Raw genomic sequence first — 11,335 nt, forward strand, 5'->3', positions numbered from 1 at the left:
AGAAATAACCATGTCATTAATGTCCTTAGGGTATCAGTGACCCAGATGAACAAACCATAGATTTTTCCAAGCTGGAGGAACTTTAGAGATCAACGTCTTCATTATACAGTTGAGGGAACTAAGAGGTCAAGTGAATTGACTGCAGCCTGTAGCTGGTCAGCAGCTTAGCTCCTGGTGACCCAGGCTGGCACCCTTTTTCTTTTTCAAGCTACACAAGATAATTAAATAAAAACTATGTTTACCGAGACTGCAAACAGCACCAAACTGGAGTAGGGGGCTGACAGCATCTGTTACTTTAGTAGATGAAATCACTTTGGTAAAATAACTGGTAAAGTAAGAGGTCAAATAAAAAGACTGAAGCTCAGTTGGGATGAATGTAGGGGGGAGTTCAAGCGGGCAAAGCAACAGCTTTAAAAAAATGCAGTGAAGGATGGCCAGGTGTGTAAACAACGGACTATGAGTCAATAGTTAGAGAATAGTCAATAGTCAATAGTTAGAGGCTACAGAAGCCTCTGGAGAGGTTTCAGAGTAGGGAAATTTAAATGTTGGTAGTTGGAAAACGGCTGGGAATGGTCATCCTAGAAGGTGGATCTTTAAAGGGAGACTTGACCACTTGACACAAAGCGAGACTCCATGAAAGGCTTTTCCCCAGCCTGCAGTAATCATCCACTTAAAATCTCCAGTTAGTTCAGACAGGTACCAAACCGATTTAGGATGGGAGAATATGAGCCGGATCTAGGAGAAGTTCTCCACGCAGCATGAGTTGGGTCTCCCACTTTGAAAACCTGAGTGATGTAATTTGAGCAATGTCCTTCTAAAAAGTCATTTGAAAGATGAGATGGATTCTCCTATTTGTGCAGTAATATGATCCTCTGTGTAAGCAGTCAACTACTGTTCTTTGCTTCCTCTAGATTCTCGGTGGGAAAATGGGGGAAGAGCAAGGTGAGGCTATGGTCTGAGGCTGCCGCTCTGTTTGGGCTGTAACTTCAGCTCCCATTAGTCAGTCTCTGACCTTCCCAGTGATTGTGTGGAAATCCACAGTAGCAGCAGCAACAAAAGCCAACATTTATAGAACGCTCACTCCGGCCTGGGTACTGTGCTAAGTGCTTTACATCCATGTTTGCCTAGTAAGTACTAACTTGTGTCCGTGACTTAACTTCTCTGGGCTTCAGTTTCTTCATTTATAAAGTATGGATCATAATAGCATCTACTCATTGTGAAAACCAAGCGAGCTAATAAATGAAAAGTGTTTAGAACAATCTTTGGCACGTAGTAAGTACTTAATAATCGTTCGTTATCATTATTTTATCTATTTTTTTAAGATTTTATTTTTAAGTAATCTTTATACCCAACATGGGGCTTGAACTCATAACCCCAAGATCAAGAGTTGCATGCTCCACCGACTGAGCCAGCCAGACACCCCTATTCGATCTATTTTTATTATATTGTCTCATGAAATCTTCAAGCAACACTTTAAAAGTAATGATTGCTACGACTCACCACTCCCACCCCTGCCATGCCAGATAAGCTAATTGAGGCTCAAAGAGTTTAATTAACTTGTTCAAAATCATAAAGCTAGTAAATTAAGGACAGAATAAGGACTTAAACTTTCAAGTCTTGTGCTTTTGAACCTCTGTACCACATTGCCCCTACCCTTGCAGGGACCTAAGCTCCAGCCACACAACATTAAATTTCTCTGATTAGTGAATTCCTATGTTGAACACAACATGAGCTCCAGAATCTCTTTGCCTTTTGCTCATTTTATCATTTCCTCGGTCTGCCATGGCTTTCCCAACTTTGTCAGGCAGATGAAATTAAAATGATCCTTCAAGACTGAGTTCAGTTGCCACCTTTCCTGTCCCACCTTCCTTCTGCCATCTTCACAGAGTTAATTGCTTGTCTGTGTTTCTTTAACGCTAATCTCTCACAGCACTTATCACATTGTCTCATAATTTGTTTGTATCTCTGCTGCTAGATGGTGAGCTGTGAGAGAGCCGGTAAAAAGTAAAATTTATTTAAGATGCCAGACTCTCTCCTAAGGGCTTCGCAAGGATGCACTCACTGAATCCTCTCAATAACCCCAGGACATTTGTACTGTCATCTACTTTTTCTTGATGAAAAACATCATATGTGTTGTAGGCACACAGTAAACGATTGTTGAATTGAATTATGTCTAAGGAAAATGCTTACTAAAAATGACCTAAATTCCTTTTTTCCCTAGAGAAAATGAATTCTCTCAATTCAACATATTTTTCCCCTGATGGAGGAGAAACAAACTCTTCTTCCTTCATCTAGTCAGATTTTTCTTTCTTAAAGCTACGAAAAGAAACAACTAATTAACTTTAAGCTAGTTGAAGTTCAACTGTCAATTCAGCTTTAAAGTTTTTTAATATTATAATACATTTTTCCAAGTATTATAATAAGTTACTTCCTCATCCCATGATCTTGAATATCCATATCAGTTCAACGTGTTTTTATTGTCTATTCAAAACCCCATAAACCAAGATGTACATTATAATATCAATTTTAATATTTGTGTCAAGAATCTATTATTTTTCTAAACACACAGAGGGGAAAAAAAAAAAGAAACTGCTTTTTGCCTCCAAGCCAAGCTTGAAAACTTGTGTCTTTCTGAGGATGATGTTGTCCAGTGGCACCAAAAGGAACTAGGAGCTGGTTGTGAATGTCAAGTGTGAATAATTCCAAGCCCCACACCATCTGTGGCATTTTTGAGGCCTTTTTCTTTTCTTTTCTTTTTTTTTTAAAGATTTTATTTATTTATTTGAGAGAGAGAGAATGAGAGACAGAGCACGAGAGGGAAGAGGGTCAGAGGGAGAAGCAGACCTCCTGCTGAGCAGGGAGCCCGATGCGGGACTCAATCCCGAGACTCCAGGATCATGACCTGAGCCGAAGGCAGTCGCTTAACCAACTGAGCCACCCAGGCGCCCCTTGAGGCCTTTTTCTACAATCACTCAGAGGTAAACACATTCTCTTTGCTTTCTTCCAGGGCTTTTATAGGATTCCAGCCCTTGTATTAACTGCCTGATCTGGTGGGAGGAAAACTGGCTTTAAAAGCCTTTTAATCCAAAGGGTTTGCGTAACTCATGGACATCATCCCCTTGGCAAAAGGAGATGATATAAAAGCTCCTTTTCCATTTTAAAAATCAGGTCTTATTTATATAATCCTTTTATAAAGTTAAAGCCTCTTGGTCTTAATATATTTTTTAGGACCTGTTACATTGCAGTATAAGGCCAACAGCCAAAAAAAAAAAAAGTCCCTCTGTTGCTCGAGTTTTCAATAACCATAACTTATTTGACTGTTTGACTAATGGCAAAAAAAAAAAAATCCAGCCAATTTTGAGACTAATTATGAGCTTGTGCCTCAAAATGAAGCAATTGTATCATTTTAATATGGTGTAAAAAAGAGTTTCTGAGGAAATTGGGGAAGTCACAGAACACTAGCATGCCCAGATTTGACAACAACAAAAAAAAAGTCAACAATAAACAATTATCCTAGTAGACCCTGCAATTTCCATTCAAAACATTTAGAAGAGAATATTCACAAACATGAAAATGATGTATGTTTACACAGAAGAATAAACTCACGAGGTTTGGGAATTGTAAATAACCCACAATTCTGGCAACAATCTACCTTAAATAATGTGTTTAACCAGTATTTGAAACATTAACATTTATCATCTTCTTTTCTTTTCTTTTTAATATGGCATCAATATAAACTGGTTTTTGTTTGTTTGGATAACAACGTGGCGTAAAATAAAAAAATGGAACAAAATAAATTTATCTAATGGTGAACACACAGAAGTGAAGTTTTGGTTCTGTTTACAAACTGTCCTATAGTAATCCCCGTTGCAACATGACTATTACATGGCTTAGCTGAAAAGAAATATGTCTCTATCATTGTGAAGATCTTTAATCGTATTTGCAATAGAAATAAATTTTAGAGGCCAAACAAACCTTTCAGATTATGGGCTCAGGGAGTTTTACGGTGTCTGCAAAAAGGGGCTTTAAAAACTTGGCAGTGGCATGCTTTCACAGCAAAAGATATGCACCCCGTTGCACAGGTTATTCCCATCTTTGCTTAAGCAGCAGGGAGGACACCGGGAGTTGGCTTCTTAGTGCCTTCTTTGATGACACTTTACCCAGGCATTCTCATGCTACTTTGTAGGAAGGTATGAGTATGTAGGAAAAGACACCTCCAAGTTTCTCGAAGGAACTGAAATATCTCTCATGTAGACATGGACAGTCAGGACATGGGGTAATTTTAACACTCAGATTTTGCTGTTATTTTGTGTATAGCAACAACATGGGAACTTCGGTTCCCAAATCTAACGTGGTGATTCATCGAAATGAAGAGTGAGCAGAACGGGAGGTTCCTTCTGAATTGCGGCAATATGATACATAAAAGATCCCGAGGCATACTGGGAAAAGATATGAGGTAAGGCACCGAAGGAAAAATGGGAGAACAGTCCATTTATGGCCATTAATACCAAGTCCATCTTAGAAATGTTTACTATCATAACACTTGTAACTCGTTGCTACTACATATTTAATTGTCGTTCCCACTAGACTAAGAAATCTTCATGAGAGACTGTTCTGTCTTGTTTTCCACTATGCTCCCAGCACCAAGCCCCAGGGCCCAATACATATTGGTCGAATGAATAAATAAATTAATAAGCAATTCAAGTAGCAGTCATGGAGGTAGAGATAAATGGATAAGTGGCCATATCCACGTGTTAGCAATGACAAATCATCTAACCTCTGAAAAATGCTGGTATTGAAATCCAACCAGCTAACACTTGAAGAAGGTGATTCAGTCAATAGGTTTTCCTAGAAATAATTTTTTTCTAATTAGTATGGTTAAATTTATGTTATTTAAATGGGGCCTCTGTGGGAAACTGGGCAAGTTACTCACCTCCTTTTGCCTCAGTTAATAGCTGCATAGGATTCCACAGTCAGACTGAATGCCTAGTTCCAGCCAGGCATCTCACAAGTAAATCCCCTGTGCACCAAAGGAAGCAGATGAGGTCGTATAGACACATCCATGCAAACATATCATCACTATTAAGGAAAACAATTTAAAGACTGTTCAGCTCAGGTGTAATTAGTCCAGGAGGGACACATTATTATTGATAATGGGATGGGGAAGTTAGACTCACCAGGGAAGTTAGACTCGCCAGTGGGAATATTTTCAGGGGTTGAAAATTATTAACATTTTCAAGTTGAATTAGTTACCAACTGTTTTTAAATATTGAATATTGGAATGGGTGCCAAAATAGATAATGTGATTTGGTCATTAAGACACAGAAGCAGACTTTTACAGGATTGCTACCATTACTCATTGACTTACAAATGGCATCAATTAACTGGGGATGTATCTCACCCAGTGCTTGCCCCTTGACCTGAAATGCCAAGTTAGTCAAAAGGAAGCTTAAATAAAAGTCACGAGGGCTCTGCATTATTCACTGATCACTTACCAAAGCTGTTGGAATCTGTTATTCCAAATAGCTAGGTGAGGTCAGGCAATCTCACTTGGCTCTTGCTTTTGACTCCTCAATCCCCCACCTTCAATCTATGCCTCAGTTTTCTTGTCTATGTTATGGAGGTTAGTGTTGATAATAGCTGATCTCTGGCTGCAAGACAATCGCTGAATGTTCCACTGATTGCTGGTGATATTTGAACCTCTAAGCAAAGTTCTCTATAAATATAATCATTGTAATTACACCTCTACTATAACTTTTTTTTGAGTTGGAAACATTGTTATCAGAATACCTTTTGATAACATTTCCTTTATTGCATTTTGGATAATGATTTTAGTATCAACAAGGGGCCTTTATTGCTAGATTCAACTCCTGTTGTACATTAAACTTTGTCTCAGATCCAATCAACTTTGGTATAAAGTAAAATGAGGTCAAACACAGTGCTCACTAAATCATGGCTTGAGCTGTCCTCATATGAGCAAAACTGAATAGTTGCATATGTAATTGAGACATTCCAGTGATTTGTTTTTCCTTATTTATATTTATATTGATATTCTCTTTACAGAAGTACTGTAGCAATAAAGAATTCTGTTCCATTAGATTCCTAATCTTATTTTTCAAGTACCAAACCAAACCAAACCAAACAAAAATAACACAAATGAAAACAATGGAAAACAAAAACAATAACTTTTCTGGTTTTGTCATAATATTATCGTAAACCATTCTTCTTAGATGTTATATATTTAGAATCCAAAATTTCTGCATTGCTCCAAATTAAAATGTGGTATTTATATCAAAATTCTGAACCAATCAATTAAGCAGGTATGTATCTCTAAACATTACTGGCTTGTAAGAATAAATAGAGAAATAATTATGATAAGCTACCAAATAATGCTTTTGTAGATAATATTGTCAGTTTACCAGCTTTAAGCTCCCTATCGTTCGTGCATTTCCAGTTCCAAAACATAATAGCTACAAAAATAAAAAAGCAAAACCATAATAAAGCTAGTCTTCCTACTTTGTGCTTGCCTCCCAGGTCAAAAGAAATTGTTAATTGCCAAAAATGTAAAATTTATTCCAAGAAAAGTAACAGGCTACACGGGTAAATTTTGGCAAATGCAACTTTATATTGAAATTCACACATCTGTATCTTAAAGAATGAGACTCACAGACTCTAATGTATTTCTAAAATACCAGAAATCATATTATAAGCTTTCACAAGTTAAAACTGAAATAATTTAAACGACCAATACACTGAATGTGCAGAAAGTATAAACAAGACTGTGCCTTCGGTAGAATAAATGCTTCACAAATTGTGCAGGATGTCATACTAAGGCTGTGGTCTCCCTTTGACAGCTGATTTAAAATATAAACATACATCAACTGCCTGCTTCTTAGAACACACTAGAATGGGTAGCACACCTCAGAAGAAATTTTCATTATCCCAGTGATGTGCACCTTAATTTTCAAACCATGTGAGGAAAAAGGAAAAAGAGTATTAAATGATCGTCCATGCACTTCCAGATGCATGACCATGACCAGTTACTAATTCGATTTCCCCTATTTGCTCCAATGCTAAATAAGATGAAAGATACTAGATAACCCTTTAAGGCAACATGTGTTTATTCTGCATTATTAGAACTGCTCAGTTGTGATCAGTTGGTACCATTAATGTTGCCTCCCAGACCAATATCTAGCATTTGTAAAATATAAATGAATTGGAAAAACTTTATACCAAATCAACAAAAACCACATAATACAGTTCGATGCTAGCAATTTCACTAGTAGGTAAGGAAAGTGGTATTTAGAAATAGTAATGTATTAATACAAAAAAAAAAAAAAAGAGTAAACTCTAATTGGAACCAATATACTGCTTTGGAATGCTCCCCAAACTTACAAGGCGAATTTTTAAAAGTGTGATAATCCAATAATTCATGGCACATCTTTAGTGGATTACAGTACTTTAAGTCCCCAAATATTTTAGTCTTTGCAAAACAGTAATAGTATGAAATGTTTTAAAGTCTTCAAACTTCTAAAATTAGTTTTTATCAACACATTTACCTCATGTCAACTTAATTTATTAAGATGTCCAATGCTAATTGTTTTTTTGATGTTTTTTTTTCATAAGTAGTGATATACACAGCATTTAGCACTGATACTTAGCACCTGCTACTTTCATTATCTAGTTTTCAACCACATAAAGAAACTTAGGGCAGTGGTTCAGTCCTTTCTTAATTACAAACCTTCGCCGGCAGTCAGCAGGATCACTCTGAGATTTAAAATAGGATTATAGGTGAACTATTGCAAAGACTGCAGAATGTTGCCCAAATCCTTATAACCGCTGATCCCATTCTTGATTTTCTTCTCAAGATATGGCTACAGGCCACGATTGCTTAGCAGAGAAGGTTAGTGTTTCACAAGGCTAAAGATTTCCAGATGCTCCTTCATATAACACAGTAAGGTTCCCTTGGTAACCTGGATTTTCTGCAGTAAAGGAGGGTTGTGCTGAAACAGCGCCTCAGCTCCCTGTTGGAGAAAATGCAGACAAAAGGATTGATTCCTGCTTGGGCAAAACTCATCCAGACAGCGGCTGTTAGAAATCCCCCTGGTACTACAGGCCCTCTTGCAAAAACTCTCCAATAACAGGCCACCAGGTATGGGCCCCACAAGGTTAGGAAGAGAAAAGTCATTATATAGAACATTCTGCTGATTCTTTTCTCCATTTTGAACTCATCTAGGACCAAGAGCCTTCTTCTGCCCGTGGTGTTTGCATTTTGCCGGATGCCCAGCAAGGTGGGTGGTGTGGGACCCCTTCCAAATCCTGCTAGCCAATTGGCAGCTGCCTGGCCACTGGCGCCAGGGCCATGAAAAGTCCAGTTCTGGCTGACTGCTGCTACAAACTGGACTGGCTTCATTTTCCTTCGGTCGTGGACAAAAAATATCAGCTTGAGGTAGACAAGCTGTGTGGCTAGGAGGATGAGAGCAAGGAGCAGCATAAATCCTAAGGAATCATTAGCCCTGAAGGAGCGGTGTTGGAAGGTACATTGATCTTCCTCCCTAATGAATGAGTAAGTGCCCACATCTAAAACTGGGGGGAATGCCATGGCCACAGACAGAGTCCACACCATGCAGATCACAGCCAGACACGTCCAAAAGGTCAGCCTCTTTGTATAGAAGCGGTGATGGGCGATAGCTAAGTATCTGGTGACGCTGATGCAGAAGAGCATGAAAGCAGTGTGGAAACAGGACAAAACCCCCAGAAAGGCAATCACTTTGCAAGTCAGAGTCCCATAAGTCCAGGTAGAGCCATTTTTGACAGAGTTGAATACAAATGGGAAACAAATTGCAGATCTGAGGATATCTGAACAGCAAAGATCCAACAGGAAGTAGTAAGGTGCTCTATGCAAGGTCTTATCTTTCACTAGCAAAATGGAGATCAGAAGGTTGCCCACCACACTGACTCCTATTATGAAACCCAAGGAAGTCAGTTTCAGAAAGGCTGTTAGAGGAGAGAGATTTTGCAAAATGTTGTCAGCTGCATGGCTATAGTTCGCCATAGATGGATGGAGGATAAAGATACAGCCTCAGTCAAGTCTCATGATCTAGATATAAGAAGGAAAAGATAGATCCATACATTTTACTGAAAATGTAATCCACAAAGAGAACTGATGCGATCTGCAGTCATGCTTCCTCTTTTCTTCCATTTGATTTGCCATCAGAATATCTGGAAAAAAAATGAGCTATCAGTTCTTAAGTTAACAAGTAATGATGTCAGGCAGTGCTAACATAAAGCTGTTCATTTACGAGGAAGCAAATAAAGTTTTAATTTTGAATAATATTTGCTTTAGTATTTGTTTGAGATTTCAGAAAAATGGCTTGTTTAGTTTTCTGAACTAGATGAATTTTAAGATGTCCCTATTTTGGAGAACATAAATTTGATTGGGTACCTTTAGGACAGAAGGAATGAAATGTTCCACAATCATAAAATATGCCAGTCCAGGAGTTAATCACTAATGTTACAGTGGAATCTACAAGATTGCTGATAGGAGACAGAAACGAGACTCCCTACATTTATTTGAGTTCTGTTAGTATCTGTCAGTGTTTTACAGGCAGCTTTCCTGCTGATATGGATCCAAAGAGCCCTTGCAAAATATGTCTTTTAACTCAAGTGCCACTATTCATGCTGCATATTATAAGAAGAGTATTTGTTGATTCATCTTAAAGCACAGTTTGAACATTAGACTTTGAAATTAATAGGAACTTATCCAGGATTCGATGTGATTTAATCTTTTGTCTTTCCCTCCCCACCCTACCCCCCATTTTTGGTAAATCTTTTCTCCTTTAAACCCACATGATTATTAAAAACGGTTAATGTAAATATTGGCCAGGGAAACACACCCAGAGGAATAATGCACTTCCATTTGTAAACCTTGGCTGCCTGGATTCAAATGAATTTAACATGAACCTGTGTTTCTTGGGCAATTAAGCCTTTCCTATTTACACTGATAATCTTTGCTGCAAATCGCAAGTGGCTTCATTTTAAAACAAAATGCACATTGTGTCCTGGGTGCCTGAGAGCCACACCAGGAAAATCGGCTTCTTCTGTTATTCCCACGAAGCATGTTTCCTTTGCCACTTCTCGCTAGCCCGGAATATGCTGATGGAAGCCCAGGCAAAACTGCGTTCGATGATGTTAATTTCCCCACCGGTACATCCCCGGGTAAATACCGATCACATCATGCAACATTACGAAACCTGAAATCCGCCACCCCTGGATTTATAATGTGGGGTGGAGGAGGGGGAGGGGGAGAGAGACATGCATTACATACGCGAAGATGGGGAGAGAGATTGCTTCTGTGCTGCAAGGGAACTGTTCCCGGTGATTCGCAGTCTGATATTCCTCAGTCTTGCAACGCTTTCCAGAAATGGAGCTCTCAATAAGCCCTACTGAAGATGCATTGTCTGAATGTACTTCCATTATGCAGTTTATTGTCAAAAAAACAAAAAACAAAAAACCTCAGGGAGGGCTCGGTGCCGGTGAACCTGCAGTTTCATCAACACTGTGCGCCCCCCTCCCCCCAAACTTAACCGAGAGTATATCCTCCTACCTGTTGGCGTTGGATATCCCGACAGACTATAGCTTCTTCTTTCTATAAATTGCTGATTTTTTTTTTTGCCTTAGTGCCTTGACTGAGCATCCAGGCAGGGCTCGGCGGCGCCTGCGCGCTGGAGCCTCCTTGAGCTCCAGCCGCGTCCTCCCCTGTCGCAGCGGCACCGTCTCCCCCAGTAACGCAGGGGCCGCCGCCGCGGCGGCGGCGGCGGCGGCGGCGGCGGCGGCGAGGGCGGCGGCGAGGGCTGCTTCAGCCTCTGTGGAGCCAACAGGAGCCTCGACCCGTTTCCAGAGCTGGCAGGGCTTATTGAATATCCTGTCCTGTTGAGGTGGCAAAATTAGGTTTTTGTCCCTTTCTGGCTGCTTCTGAACTTTTCCATCCCCACATCTGAAGTGGGGGCTCGGAAAGGCTTTTTTAAGGACCTCAGGCCCATCCTCTTCCCTTAGGGCAGCGCCAGGAGAAGCCACGGTGTCGGGGGCGCTCGCCCCCTCTTCAGCTTCCCGGAACCCTAGCCTTCCCCGAACATTTCCTTCCTTTCTCTTTTAGGGTGGTCCAATGCATTGGAAGCTTCTTTTAGATTTCCTTTTTAATGATTTCCCCAGCTGACCTTTGCATTTGCAGGTTAGGTGGGAGGGGGGAGAAAAAGAAAAAGAAAGAAAGAAAGAAAAAGAAAGAAAGAAGAAAGAAAGAAAGAAAGAAAGAAAGAAAGAAAGAAAGAAAGAAAGA

The 11,335-nt window shown here is 39.6% G+C and overlaps 1 protein-coding gene across 2 annotated transcripts; it reads right to left on the reverse strand.

Annotated features, from left to right (window-relative positions):
* Positions 1–5,862: 5,862 nt before the first annotated feature.
* Positions 5,863–10,675, reverse strand: GPR85 (G protein-coupled receptor 85). Of its 2 annotated transcripts, none has more exons than XM_035021447.1 (3): positions 10,607–10,675; positions 10,328–10,445; positions 5,863–9,222 (listed from the first exon to the last, which is right to left on the reverse strand). In XM_035021447.1, exon 3 carries the CDS (start codon positions 9,053–9,055, stop codon positions 7,943–7,945), a length of 1,113 nt encoding a protein of 370 aa, XP_034877338.1. In that variant the 5' UTR covers positions 9,056–9,222; positions 10,328–10,445; positions 10,607–10,675; the 3' UTR covers positions 5,863–7,942. The 2 variants fall into 2 exon arrangements, with proteins under 2 accessions (XP_034877338.1, XP_034877337.1); XM_035021446.1 differs by having other exon boundaries at positions 10,328–10,442; positions 10,607–10,649.
* Between the last annotated feature and the right edge of the window lie 660 nt (positions 10,676–11,335).

Source organism: Mirounga leonina, unplaced genomic scaffold, assembly GCF_011800145.1.
Source record: "Mirounga leonina isolate KUSES-001 unplaced genomic scaffold, KU_Mleo_1.0 Mir_174, whole genome shotgun sequence".
NCBI classification, from domain to species: domain Eukaryota; kingdom Metazoa; phylum Chordata; class Mammalia; order Carnivora; family Phocidae; genus Mirounga; species Mirounga leonina.

What these genes read in the sequence shown, in the direction of transcription:
- GPR85 (XM_035021447.1), bottom strand. Translation starts at nt 9,055, where the DNA reads ATGGCGAACTATAGCCATGCAGCTGACAACATTTTGCAAAATCTCTCT.